The following is a 15,183-nucleotide window of genomic DNA, read 5'->3' as shown; positions in this document are numbered from 1 at the left end:
GGCAATCCACCACATAAGATAAACTCTGACCCCGGAAACAAAACATTGTACCCTGGTGAGGTGAGGCGCGTGTGTTCTGGGAGGCGATGCTAAACTAGCTTAGCAGGAAAACCAACAGCAGCACACAGGCTACAAACTCTCCCCGCAGTGTTTAGCTGATCCCTACTGATTCAAACAGGGCTAAAGCAATCGCCACACAATCCCCATTTCTCTAGACCATAATTCTTACTTTGTAAAAGAAAACAAAACCCCAAACAGAGAATCAAATGTGCGACCCTAACCCGCGCATGACGGGATGCTTCGTCATTAACGGACAATGTATATTGTCAAAATCAACGTAATTAACACAATGACAAGAACAAACTCACAAGAACCAGTCACATGACAACAAAGCATGACAAAACATTCCAGCAACACTGCGGTGCTAAAACACGCATTCCACCGTACACTCAAGGGCACGAGCCATTCAAATATCAGAGGGAACAATATTAACCATATCATAAAAACGACACCATAGACAAATGCACACAGTAGTAACGCTACTGCAGATGTAAAAGCTAGCGCTGGGCAACGATTAAAATATTTAATCGCGATTAATCACATGGATTTTTTGCGATTAATCGCGATTTTTGTTGTTGTTTTTTAATGATTATTATTATTATTATTTTTTTTTTTCCCATCTCAAAAGGCTCAAGGACACACACACACACACACAACTGACTATAGGATGTTTGCTGGCTTTTATCCCACTGTTCTTGTCATCCTCTTGTTGTTATGTATATGTATTGTTTCTTGTCTTTAAAAAAAAAACAAAAAAAAACCCAAATTATAATAAATTTTAAAAATGCGTTAATGCGCGATAAAATAATTGTCGGCGTTAATTAATGAATGCGTTAACGCAAAATTAACGCATTAACTTGCCCAGCACTAGTAAAAACACAAAAGCACTTCACTTACCAAAGCTACTGTTCACTTAAAGACAAAGTCCATCCTCCTTTCTTTGTTTATAAAGAGTTTAATGACACGGTTGTACAGAACATCGGTGCGGTTGTACAGAACATCGGTGCGGTTGTACAGAACATCGATGCGGTTGTACAGAACATCGGTGCGGTTCAGTTCCAGCCAGAGGTCCTCCTGTGAAAGTGTTCGTTGAGTTGTAGATCCACTCGGGTCTCTCCAAAAGTTTTCAAAAACACCGTAGCTTGTAAGTGTCCTACTGTGCTATGGTGTCGTGTTGCTGCCTTGGTTAGCCAACTGAGGTTAGCGTAGCGTAGCTCCAAACAGCTCCAAACACCAAGACGCTCAGTCGCAAATAAAACGCATTCTTAGCCATAAAATGTGCAACGCTTCTCCGACGCTGTTAGCCAGGAATACCGTTCATACAAATCCTTTTCCTGGCTGGGTCAGGGCTGCTAGCTGTGGGGTTGGCCGACCCTTTCTTATGATGTCCATTTTTTCTTGAAATGTCCTCCTTGAAAAATCTGTTTCTCCTCATTCAGCCATTGAGTGTTAAAAAAACAAAGCTAGGTAAAAAAAATAAAAAATCTACACTAAGCAAAATGCTAAAAATGTCATGTCAATATCATAACTTCTTACATACTGTATCTTTCAACTTGAACTGTTACTACTACTTCTAAGTTATGCTAGCTGCTTCAGCCTCAAAACAGTCACGCTAGCCCACTGACCAATCACGCCGCATGTTAATGCTGAGCTGCACGTTAATGCTGATGTACTTGTAGACTACCTCGGTAGCTCTCGCACGTCAAAGAATACGCCCAACATGTCAAACTAAAAATGTGATTGGTTGAACACTATGACTATCAACAATATCGTCCCCATTTACTTTAATCTGCAAAGTCTACCTGCGCACTGACAAAATAAGCTAATGGGAAAAATAATTATAATACATGTAGTGTATTTGTGAAAAAATTATTAAATTATAAAATAGCTATAATTTTGTGATTCTGTTTAGGCCAGCAGAGAAGGCTTTGCTGGCCCTGACGGCCCACCACTGCATCTGAGTAGAGGTATTTTGTATTGGAAAGATTTACTGTGCACACCTAATGGATCAGAGGCCAAAGTCCTGGGCCCTCTACTTCCTAATCTTCCTTTTAATGTATGTATACCATAGAAATGCCATACCAACCCGGTCACCAGAAAATATCTTGGCATTGTATGTTTCCGTAAACCACAGGATACGTTGACAGACCAGAAATCAGGCTCGTATCAGGCTTGCAGAAACGCACAATACAACGTCGGTTAACTTTGTGAAAGGATTTGTTCGGTTTAGGCAACAAAAGTACTTAGTTAAGGCAAGAAGAAGCATCATGGTTTGTGTTAAAATAATAACGTAACAACATAAAGTAACAACCAGAACAACCGTATCAACGCAACTACCGTCTATAACATGTCCTTCGCAGACTTTCTTACATAGAGTTACATAACAAGAGTAAACTCAACTTTTACCTTTGCGCACGACATGAACAGTGGTCTCCTAGGTGAAAGTCCTGTGTTTGTTTGTCCCATCCATCATCCCTCCTAGCTGTCCATAGTGGACTTTCTTGGTCTTAATACTGTTTATTATACCGCTCCAGATACGTGACTTGCACTGCATATTGTTCGTTGTAAAACACCACTTGCTCGGCCTGAATGCAAAAACGCCCATTCCATTATTCATCCATTATCATTTCTGCTTATCCGGGGCCTGGTCCCGGTGGCTTAACAGGGTATTCCAGACGTCTCTCTCCCATTTTTTCCTGGCGACTAGCCAGCTTACACTGACTTGGAGAGCTCTGTGTCTCACATGAACCCTCAAGATTGGGGAAAGTTGGTTTTGGTGAAATGTTTATGCATCCCATCTCATTCCTCAAGTCAACATTGACTTGTTCAACAGTTGAACCAAAACGACGACATGTCTCAGCACGGGGATCTGTGAAATGCCCCCAAAACCCTGCAAATATTTTAGTTGTTTAAAGGGAACAATAAAAGCATCAATACTCCTTTAGTTGCCACAGATGGATAATGTAGGAAAAATGAAATATGTCAAGATAGTTACTTACTTATTATGTTGATTTCATATAAACATTAGGAGACAATAAGATGTGAATACAGAGACATTACAATGTAAATCATGTCACTGTAAATGGCTGCACTGTATATGCATGTCTACATCAGGACCTACATGCCAACTCAACACACTTGTGTCCGTCAGGCTCACCTGAAGGTGCTGCAGAAATCAGTGGACCCCGCCAAGGTGTTCTTCCAGCAGCAGGTTCTTTGTGGCACTTTGGCTGGAAACCCGTGTCCCGTGGTCACCATCACTGCCTGTCCTGCCAGCAGGAGCTGGATAGACATGCACCAACTCCGTGAGTACTGCTGTGTGCGTGTGTGCTTGGATTAAGGGTCAGAGTGCTGGAGGTCATATAAACAGGGAGGCATCCATTTGGTATTGAGTTGATGGTGTGTGTGTGTGTGTGTGTGTGTGTGTGTGGGCAGGCTATTATTGCAGTGTTTTTGTTTATGTGCAGAGTGTACAGGTGTGTGCGTGCGTGTGAGAGACAGACAAAAGGAGACAAACAGCCAGCCATCCATCCTGACAGAGACAGATATCCCACGCTTTGTTTGTTTCTCAGTGCTTAATTGAAAGCCAGTGATCCTTGGCAGTCAGAAATATGAAGAAATAATTTGTTTAGGAGAAAACCATATGAGATTCATCACAGCATATCTACATTAGCATAATATTATACCCAACTACTGTAGCTGCTATTACACACTGGGCATTTGTGCATAGCAATTATGCCATTTTCTCTTGTCATTGTCCCCCAAATGCTCCAGCACAGTCAACGTTTCAGGAATTGAAAATCAACTGATCGATTTCACCATTGATGCATTTTTAAATGAAACTATGAAGTTCAAATGGATTTACTGTAAACTGCACTCACAGTTACCTCCAGTAAACCATGGTTTCCTGATGTAACGGTTCATACGATATCTCACGAAAGGTTTCTTGTGAGTTTTCCTACAAATGTCCAGGTGCACGAGCAATTACAGAACTACTTGGTTAGGTTTAGGAAAAAACGTGGTTTGCCTTGCCTGCCGGCGCTTCAGACTGCAGGTCTGCAGCGAAGCCGGATCTGAATCGGAGTCTGAGCTGAAGAATTTCCTGGTGAACCTGCATGATTCATCTAATGTTACCAGAATCTGACCAGGTGGCACCAATGACGAGCATTAAGAATAACTATATAGAAAGAGCCAATCTTCTCTCTGATGGTCTCGTTCACTGATGTAGCTCCTATAGAGGCATTAGTATGACATTGAGACTGTTTCATAACCAGTTAAAAGTTCCTTTCTGTAATGTTAAGCATGGAAGTTGAGTGCAAATAAGTGTCAATCACTCATCATCCGACATCACCTGTCCTGGCTCATGATTATTTGGTTAACAAACGACTTAATTGCGTGGCTTTTAAAAACATTATAGTGCATTACTTGTTGCTACGCATGGTGTAGGAGAACAGCCTCAATAAACACAGGTGTTGCCAACAACTCAGACTGAATTCTTAAGGATTCCAATTCACCAAAAACATGGCCAAGGGATTATGTAGTGGCAATGGGTTTATCCCCAGTGCACATATCTGATGACCCAGCTGTGTATTCCCGCCACTGGCAATTCACCTCCTTCCCCTCAGTGTTTGTCTCCCTCGTGGCTCAATTTGCCGAGAGGTGTTGCCGTTGATCTCTAGCGCGCCCAAAAGGTTGCCGGTTACCTTGAGGTGCAGCAAAGAGGAGATGTCCCATCACGTAAGGGCAAGCTGGTGTTCACTTCTCTCGAACAAGCAATTAACCTCAAAACCCCATTCACTCTGAGACTGGCGGAGCGGAGGGGCGGGGCATAACAGGCTTATGTAGATTTGTATGTGAACTTTAAAAAAAAAAGTCTTGAGTCCTGAGGGTGTTTGTGTGTGGGTCTATGTTGGACAAACAACCCAAACTTGAGTGCAGACAAGTCCCGGGGCAGCCGGCAATCAGTTCCAGTCTTCCTGTGTATGCAAATTACTATGCTAATCAGGTCTAATTACAACCAGCTGTGTCAGTTGGTATAGCTACATAAACTCATTTGAACCCATTTATTTATTCTCTGTTTTAAAAATAAAATCATCATATTGACTCCCAAACCAAGTTCTGCTCTTTATCGTTTTCCTTCGACACTCCAGCTTTTTCTTCAGAGAGGGACGGGTTAGACCGAGCAGCCCGCTTCATGCCTCACTCCTCTTGTCTTTAATTAAAAAAGGCTTCCAGTGCAATCACAGCTCATCTCTGAAAGCCGTGAATTATCTAACATAATCTCATTTAGCAGGCCAGGCATGGCCTCCAGGTAGCTGGAGCTGGACTAGGATGGCTTCTCTGTCTCACTCTGGGCTATGGTCTTACATCCTTTCTGTCTGGAACTGAAAACTTACTTTTCTCTTTTTTCTTTCCCTTTCTCGTTTGTTCATTCTCTCTTGTCCGTCTCTTGCTGCGTGCCTTTGTTAGTCAAAAGTAAACTGGGAATATGTTCGAGTGCATTGATTCTGATTCTACAACTTGAGCTCCTCATGTAGGAGTCTCCTGGTTGTTTGACAGACTCTCTGCAGGTGACCCTGTCTTTTCTGTATAGATACGGAGCTCTGTGTCCTCTTTTAAATCTCATTAGGGCCCGAGCACTGACGTAGTCGGAGCGGAGGACCTATTGTTTTTCGTATGTTTATTATTATTATTTTACCACTTTCATCGCAAAAAGGAGGTGCTTGGGATACTGGAAAACGTCTGAAATTTGGCACGCAAGCCAGAATTTGCGAAAATTGCAGTCTGATTGGGGTGTCCAGCTGCGGTATGAAATATTGGCTCGATAGCGCCCCCTATTGAGTAGCCCCAACATTGGGTTTCACCTAGCTGTATGAAATTTGGTAGGTATGTGGATCGTGATGGGACGTACAAAAAATCCTCTTGGAATTTTTCTCTAAACCAAACAGGAAGTGGGCCATTTTGAATTTTATGACGTTTTTGGACCGTTTCAAGGCGTCATACTTCAACGAACTCCTCCTAGATCTTTTACCCGATTGACTTCAGATTCGGTCAGTATGTTCTTGAGACCTTGGCAGTGAAAAGTTACTCAAAGATCAAAAAGTTATCGAACTATGTATCCGTGGCGGGGCGTCAAATAAACACCATTCGCCGCGAAACAGGAAGTTGTTGTAACTCGACCATACATTGTCTAATCTGCTCCAAATCTCTCATATGTCATAACATCCTGAACCGGAACACATCTATATGACAATTTCGAATCATAGTAATAGCGCCACCTAGTGGCAACCGGAAGTTGTAAGTTGTGTACTTTGACATCCAGCTCCTCACAAATTAATCAGATCCCTCTCAAATGTTGTCAGAAAAGCCTTAAGACCTTGATAATGCTTCATTGTGAAGATTGTAAGAAGTTGTAGTTGAATTTCGATCCTTCGTCATGAACGAATAAACTGATGTAACTCAACTCCACATCATCAGATCTTTACCAGATTGCACGTTTGATTAGACTCCAGGCCTGAAGACATTTGCAGGCCAATTTTGAATCATAGTCATAGCGCCACCTACTGGTAACAGGAAGTTAAAGTCTTTATACTTTGGCTTGTTTCTCTTAGTAGGTAAATCAAATCAATATCAAATTAGTTCCACACAAATATAAGAAGTTCATAATGCCATTTCATGAAGCTTTTGGTGTTTCGTCGAACACCGTTGCGGTGGCGATGCAGTCTTCGCCGTTAACAACGAAGGTAATTTTGAGAGGCTAAAAATGCTCGAAACATAAGCAAACTTGGAAAACAGATTTAAAGGCCAAAATGTAGTTATATAATATGATTTTATTGGTTCAGAGTGGCAAATCGGCTCAATAGCGCCCCCTACAAAATTTCAACAAAGCAGCCCTCGCTGTACTGTCACATAGATTTATGAAATTTGGTATGCATATGTATCACATGTGGACTTAAAATAAAGTCTCTTGGGACCATGCTCTAAACCCAACCGGAAGTCAGCCATTTTGAATTTGTTATGAATTTCTAGTGTCGCTTTTACAATTTCCAGGCGCTCTACTTTAACGAACTCCTAGGGAATTAATCAGATCAACTTAGAATTTGGTCAGAACAATCTAAAGACCTTTGTGATGAAAAGTTACACAAAGCTTGTTGTTTCGTGAAAGCCCGTTGCCGTGTCAACAATATTTCAACGATGCAGCCCTCGCAGTACGTTTCACCTAGATGTATAAAATTTGGTAAGCAGGTGTTTCACATGTAGACTTAAAAAAAAAGTCTCTTGGGGTCCATGCTCTAAACCCAACCGGAAGTCAGCCATTTTGAATTTTGTGTGAATTTCTCGCGTTTTTTTTCCATTTCCAGGTGCTGTACTACGAACTCCTCCTAGGGAATTAATCCGATCAGTTTAGAATTTGGTCAGAACAATCTAAAGATCTTAGCGATTAAAAGTTACTAAAAGCTTTAGGTTTCAAAGAACGACGTGGATATGGTGTGATGGCCATTTTACATGGTTCACCATCATCCATCAAGCTGCTGTAACTCGTCTGTACTTTGTCAAAACTGTCCCAAACTTGACATGCTTGTTGACTGTCATGGCTTTAGGACTTCTGCATGCCAATATTAACTCATAGTCATAGCGCCACCTACTGATAAGCACGGACGTAAGCAGGATTCTATAATTACAGCGGCCCAAACACTGAACTTATTGAAAGGGTTTGTGGGCACACCATGAGAAAAAGAATTCTCTGATCTAAATGTGCAAACTAAGACGCTTGGAGAGCAAAAGTTAGATAACAGTGGATTTTCAAACCATGTCAGTGGGCATTAGTATAAATGATCTGTCCAGAGCTTCTTCATGACAATCAGGTTAAACGTTACAATGAATGCTTCACACTAGAGTCTAAAGTTACAGAAGAACTTAAAATAAAAACAGTGTTAAATTAAAGTGTTCAAGTAACAGCAAATGGCACTACTGTTTTGTTAACTTTCATGTTAGTCCAAATACAATCAGCAGGACACTGCAGGGAGTTGAACCCCATCTCAGTAAACTGACAGTCTGTTATGTTACAAACACTGAAGCGCATTCACACACATTCATTTTCTGAATGATATTAACAGGCTTACATTTATGATTGTATCGGATGTACACTCAAAACATTTGAGGCTTAAGACCTGGCAACATGATCTTGCTACGCTGCTGGTCTACGCAGGAAATATCTCACTCGTGCACGCAGAGTGTGATGGTCACAGAAATTCATGGCCGCGTTACCCAGAGTCCTGCCAGTACCGGGAAATACCGTTTAACTCGTGCACGCAGTGTATGACGGTCACAGAAATGCATGGCCAGAGTCCTGCTAGTACCCTCGACGTGCGTGAAGTTGCGAGGGGCCGATCAATGCTGCTCGCAGCTTTAATTTCCAACTCAAACTAGATGCTCAGAGCGACTAACGTAAAGAGACAGAAAGTCCATGTGGGAGGGAGGGGAGGTTGGAACAGGACGTTCCCCCTCGGAGACCAGCCTTCTTGTACCGTGTAATACCAAGTCAAATGTTAACTTATTTTACCTACATTTGTTACATAACTTCCATACTTTACTAATTCCAATTAGTTATTGTTGTTATTTTACAAAACAAACATACCTATTGTAACTCAAACCATGATCGTTTGCTAAACCTAACCGAGCAGTTTTGTTAAGTAAGCCTAAAAACTAAGTAAACCTACATTGGAAGTTTATTTTGAAAAGTAATGTAATGAGCAGAAACTGTACATTTCCTGGGAACCAAGAACTTTATTTTGAAAAGACACTTCCCATGTAATAAGCAGAAACTGTATGTTTCCTGTGAACACAGTTCATTTTGAAACAAATCTTGCATGTAACGAGAGGAAACTTTGTTTCCTGTGAACACGTAAGTTTATTTTGAAAGGATGCCGTATGTATGTAACATTTAGAAACTGTGGGTTTCCTGTGAACATCGTTTATTTTGAAAAGACACTATACAAGTAAGGAGCAGAAACTGTATGTTTCCTGTACACTGTATGTTGAGTGACAAACTATGAAAGTCCTATTTTATTAGGAATGCATCATAAGAACAAGCCAGACGGTGTATTTTGAGATCAAACTTAAGCAGTCTTAAAGAATTGCACAGTGGCTAACACGTTTGCATCATGCATGCAGTTTATCATTCTCATTCTACTATTATTTTCTACCAAGTGCCCCCTGGTGAGCTTCAGAGTTGTAGGTTTTGATGTTCAGTCTTTAATACACTGATAAGCACATAGAGGGGGCCTCAACTCTTTCATAAAGATATTAAGCAGGGGGTCTGGGGGTAATTGTCAGAGTCAAACTCTCAAATCCTGGTGAATGTTTATGCACCAGTAAATGGTGTAAATGTCTTTTTTATGTAAAGGATAAACAAAATCTAGGCACCAGGTGAATATATATATACACTGTGTATATATATATTATACTGAATTCCCTGTGAGGGTGACAAAAATAAGATGTCCTGACGTGTTTATCAAAGTGTTATTTACTGCTTTTTTTCGTGTTGGAATAAATGTTAAATATTTAAGTGCAAAGTAGTAATGCGTGTTTGATACCTTAATATTTTTGCATTAAATCATCCTGGGATGTTGAGTATCTTGCCCAATGACACATCGACATGGACTGGAGGAGCCGGGGATCGAACCGCCCGCTCTACCTCCGAGCCACAGCCGACCAAGTAAATCCAGGCTGTACTTGCTGTGTCCCAATCCCATACTCTTTATAAATTGTAAGCAGGTTACGCGCATGTGGAAGAAGTGTGCTGTGGCACGATGCTATTCTCCCACAATGCAATGTGCAAAGGAAATGGTGAAGCTGTGAAACTATTACCTCAAACAAACATTGTGCCGTCCCTGTGATTAGTTTGCTTGGTCGGTGACATTCTAAAATCGCAGTTTGTTTGACACCTAATGGAGCATGTATCATGATCTGTTAAGTATGTTTATTAAACTGCAAAAGCAGTTAACTATAAAGACATACAACAATAACATGTAACATTTGTTTAAAATTCATTCCAAGGTTGTTGAAGCAACTCTTTGAATATTGCAATACAGAAATTGCCTAACTTCAAATGAACATTCTGAAATGTCAGATGTGTCTTCAACTGTGAAGAGCTTACAGTTCTTTTTTTTGTCTCGCAGGAAGAGCGTTTTATAAAGTAAAAGAAGAAGATTGAAAATAGCAAAAGAATATATATATTAAAGCAGCAGCAGAGCGAGGTTTTGTACATTTTCATCCCAATAAAAAGAGACAGACAGAAACACTGTGCGGTTGGTTTATCGCAGCCTCTGGTATCCCCTCTAAAATATTTTTCTAGTCTTTTATTAGTGTGTGGTTTTTTCGCCAAATCACAAAGCAATCGCTGTGAGCCAACCATTGTATCACATTGCAGTACTAAAATGTTGCTTTCTTTTCAGGTGTGAAATTGAGGCAAAGACACCTTTCTGGGGGGAACAAAATGCATGTGGGGATTTACCCAAAGTGGTGATGACAGGACAGCACACACACAACCACACACACACACACCCACACAGCGCTCTGTGGGCGGGATGTCACTAACATCACCTGCTTCAAACATGTCCTGTGTGAGATGCAGCTGCTCTCACAACAGCCTCAGGACGGGGCCACCATTAGTGAATACAAATGAAAGAATTCGACATTCATCAAAGGATATTAAATTGTGGGTTCTCCATGAAAGCCAAAGATGAAAACTAAAGAGTAGAAAAAGAATAAAACTATTTCAACATCCATATTAATCCAGTGTTGAAGCTCTTAACTCTATATATAGAGTTAATGATGAAGACAGATGATGAGAAGCAAATGTGACACCCATCTCACTATCTGCAACTAATGTTCCAACACTTCTCAGTCCATTGTACCAGACTTCATTATAACCAATTTAGAGTAATAAGCCAATGGTAATGGGCCTGAACCGGCTGCAGGCCAGTAGTGATGTGGGAAGCCTCGTCTGCTTGACCAGTGAGCTGTAGGAGGCAGTGAATCTCTGCAGCGGAACAAGTGGGACCGGGAACATACCAGTGGTTTAAAGTCATAGACTGTATAGAAGAAGTGGACGTAGTCACTGCAACGTCATCCAATGGTTTGTGGACCACGGTTTTGAAGTTTAGCATTTTGGCAGTCGCCTTCTTGGTATTTTGAGGCCAAAACTTACCATGGCTGTTTGAAACCGTGCATAAAGTATGAGACGTGAGCTTACTGCACAAACTCAACTGCCCCACAATGCATTGCATCTGGGTGCCTTAAGACCGGTCGTCAGTTGTGGGAGACTTTGAACCAGCCTATAAGCTGTTAATGTATCACTTCATTATGCGATAATTATTTTGTCAAGCAAGAAAGTAAGGATTTAGATAGGCAATATGTAGTATGCAGTTAGAATGTGATTTTGAACACTGCCCATGTCTAAAGAAGTGAGGAGCTGGAAGAGCAAGGCCCATCAGTGCCAAGTACCGTTAGCACAACAAATGCTAAAGTAATATTTTGCGGTAGCACTAGACAGCTAGCTTGGTTAACAAGGTGCATCCGTAGTTCAGGTTAACTATGATATTAGTTGGGATGCTTATTTTGGCTACCAAAAAGCTTTTCTCTCAAAGCGGCCGTGCCCTTAATTATGTAAAACTTTATTTAATTTTCATAATTTAATGTCATTAGCACAGGCGAGTCACATAGAAATTCACCCCCAATAAAGTTGTCATGAATGAGATATTAGCTATAGAGACCAAAACCTTCTTTTTTGTTCCAGGTACCATTTTCTGTTAAGTTGGGCATTTTAACATGGCGTTCTGACTCCATTTTTGAGCCCGCCTCAAGTGGCCATTCAAGGAACTTCAGTTGGGGTTTCCATTAATTACCATATGATAGGAAAATCTATGATCATGAAAATGACTGGAACAGTGTTTTTATCCTTCTTCTAGCTACAACAAAGACTTATGTCTTTTATAGAAAAATCACAGTTAATTACAACTTTGTTTCATTTTTGTAGCAACTTTTGGGTGGTAATGGGTGATTTGTCCAAAACAAATGTATGCGTCAGGAACTATGTTTCCCTTGAAACGTAATTGCCAATGCAGTTTTGTTGTATAGGAAAGTCATTTTTAGAAAAGCAGGCTGGTCTGAGGCGATCCTCAATAATCCCTTTAAACTCTGATGAATGAAATCAGGACAGGCCATTGTCTATCCACCTGTTGCTGATTCAGACACCATTTCCCTAAATATCTCCCAAATAGCAGACTGACATAGAGCTCAAACAACCCTGACTGATCACACGCTCTCCCATCTGTTGAGATGCTATCTGCACAACGTTTGCATTCTAATCTCTGACACTCAGACATGTTATGTATGACCCTTGCGCAACCTTGCAATTATCACACATGGCTTCTGGTAGACAACATAATTGCCCATCTGTCACCACTGCCGCCGGAGCTTAATAGATTGTTGTGATGGCCATAGAGGACATGGCATCAGCGCAGCTTTAATTAAAAACCGGATGTGGATAATTGAATGATGCCTGACAATCACAGAACACAGGAAATGTCGACCAGATAACAATATATGGTGCGGCTCTCCATTGGATGACAGGGTACCGCTCAGTTTAGAAACAGTACTGTTGCTTCAATTTCTCAGGTAGGATCCCTGATACACTAAAGGCACTTTCCAACTGGACAAAAAACACAAAATATTTGGCTTTTGTCTTCAGTGATAAATGTCACAATAAATATTCATTCATTCCATGACACCCGGGGGGACATACTAATTTTTGGACGTGTTGAAATCAGTAAATAATAAAATCAACAGAGATTTGGACAGTGTGGGAGAAAAATGTATGTGTGTCTTGAAATATATTTGTGTAAAATCAATCATATCCATCATTTGAAATGTATCCATGTATATTCATATTGTGATATTGGCCCGTATCATTGTCATATGTTATTCACATCACTGAGACAGGGAGTCTAGTATAGCGGCCTTGGAGCCCGGGTGAAGATAGGGGGGGTGGGGATGACGTAGATAAACAAGTAGGGCAAGATTTCTAGCGGCTCATCAAAAAACCACAACAACGGTAATTATGATTTCTCAACTTACAAAGCATACAATTATTATGCTCTCCTCAAAGCCACCAGACTCAAGTCAGACAACAGTAATTTTACCTCGCTGATCGTGGGAACACACTTCATTCAAACAGAAACAAAATGCAAAATGATTAAAACCACTGTTCCAACGATCACCAACTCAGGTTTGGTTGAAATAAACCCTTATTTCACTGAGTTGGATGTAAGAGAAACAGCCGTTATATGCCCTCCTCAAAGCTACGAGACTCCGTTGACAGAAACAGTAATTTTAAGGAGCTGATTGTTGTTAAAAAAATAAAAATAAAATAAAAGTCATCACAACAGACTGTTAGTATTTTCGCTGTTCCAACATTCACCAACTGAGAGAATGAATAAGTAACATATATTAAAAAAAAGAACTGACGGAATGTTGTCTCTGTTTTCTAACCCAGTTTTCCGGCCGTTCGTGACGTCAAAAGATGTCACTTATTTTTAGCAGGTTTAAAAAAAAAAAAAAGGCACATATGTGATCATTTTGGTAGGAAAAGGTTACAAGTGACTGAACAAGATTCTGACACTCCCCACTTACTGCGCATCATGTCTCTGTCTCCATCCAGGTAATCGTCCCTATATCATGCTAACAGGCCGAGTCCATCCCGGTGAGTCCAATGCCAGCTGGGTGATGAAGGGCACGCTGGAGTTTCTGTGCAGCAGTGACCCGGTGGCCCAGAGTCTGAGGGAGGCCTTTGTCTTCAAGCTCATCCCCATGCTCAACCCGGACGGAGTCGTCAACGGCACGTGAGTGGGAGGCATGAGCAAGACTTTACTCGTTTAACAAGCATTCGAAGTGCCAGTGCCTCCTCTTAGCCTAAACCCTAAAAAAGTAACAGTCAGTCAACACACGTAGAATAGATCATTATGTGAATGTAGAATACAGCGTTAATGAACTCGTAACTCCTCACGAGGAAGCAGGACAAAGTACCCCGCCATGATTAAAAAGGGTGTATTGGATATGTTGCAGTGAGAGAGGTGCAAAATTAAAAAAATAAATGCCACAGATCGCTATGTATCACAAAGTATCACACACACTGCAATGAAATGCTCTCATGTGCTGTGTGTTCGGCACATGTTGGACATTCACATGAGATCACTGCTGAGTGTTTTCCAGCCAGTGTCCATTGGACAACACTTTCTGTCTCTCTCTCAGGTGAATTCTCTGCATTTGTCCGGTGTTGCCCTGTGCAAAGCTTCACTCCTGTGGCCTTGTTTTCTTTTCTTTTTTGTTAGTTCCATTTAGTAATTAGTCTCCACTGTGACTCTGGGAAATGTATTTATTTGTAACTCATTAGCCCTGCATTAAAAATACACTTTAGCATTAACAACTTCTGAAAGCTGCCAGAACTGCAAGAATTTAAGCTCCTACAATGAACAGCTTTGTATTTCTTTTTTGTTTTTTAAACTTAATTGTTGTTCTTGGTCTTCATACATGAATAACAAAATGTGGGAGTGCATTTTATAAGGACTCCTATCTGTTGATGAGGGGGGTGGGCATCATTTAAAGGAGGGGGTGATGGGCATATGAATTGAAACAAAAGTATCAACTCTACAAAGAGTTCAGGGTTAGTGTACTTAGAGTTCAGAGTTAGTCTACAAAGAGTTCAGGGTTAGTCTACTCAGAGTTCAGGGTTAGTGTACTCAGAGTTCAGGGTTAGTGTACTCAGAGTTCAGGGTTAGTGTACTTAGAGTTCAGGGTTAGTGTACTTAGAGTTCAGGGTTAGTCTACACAGAGTTCAGGGTTAGTGTGCTTAGAGTTCAGGGTTAGTGTACTTAGAGTTCAGAGTTAGTCTACTCAAAGTTCAGAGTTAGTGTACTTAGAGTTCAGGGTTTGTCTACAAAGAGTTCAGGGTTAGTGTACTCAGAGTTCAGGGTTAGTGTACTCAGAGTTCAGGGTTAGTCTACTCAGAGTTCAGGGTTAGTCTACTCAGAGTTCAGGGTTAGTCTACTCAGAGTTCAGGGT

At 40.9% G+C, this 15,183-nt stretch overlaps 1 protein-coding gene across 1 annotated transcript in view; it reads left to right on the top strand.

The window, feature by feature from the left end:
* The window catches only part of agbl1 (AGBL carboxypeptidase 1), a 149,092-nt gene that overhangs the window by 83,717 nt on the left and 50,192 nt on the right, over positions 1 to 15,183 (top strand). The window contains exons 19-20 of the mRNA XM_031868067.1: positions 3,212 to 3,365; positions 13,784 to 13,964. Coding sequence (XP_031723927.1) covers positions 3,212 to 3,365; positions 13,784 to 13,964 — 335 coding nt within the window. The remainder of the gene's footprint in view (positions 1 to 3,211; positions 3,366 to 13,783; positions 13,965 to 15,183) is intronic.

The sequence above is a fragment of the Anarrhichthys ocellatus genome, unplaced genomic scaffold (genome assembly GCF_004355925.1).
Source record: "Anarrhichthys ocellatus isolate YVR2014 unplaced genomic scaffold, GSC_Weel_1.0 scaffold41, whole genome shotgun sequence".
NCBI lineage: Eukaryota > Metazoa > Chordata > Actinopteri > Perciformes > Anarhichadidae > Anarrhichthys > Anarrhichthys ocellatus.
Note: the sequence above shows the minus strand (reverse complement) of the source record. Positions and strands in the feature narration are given on the sequence as shown.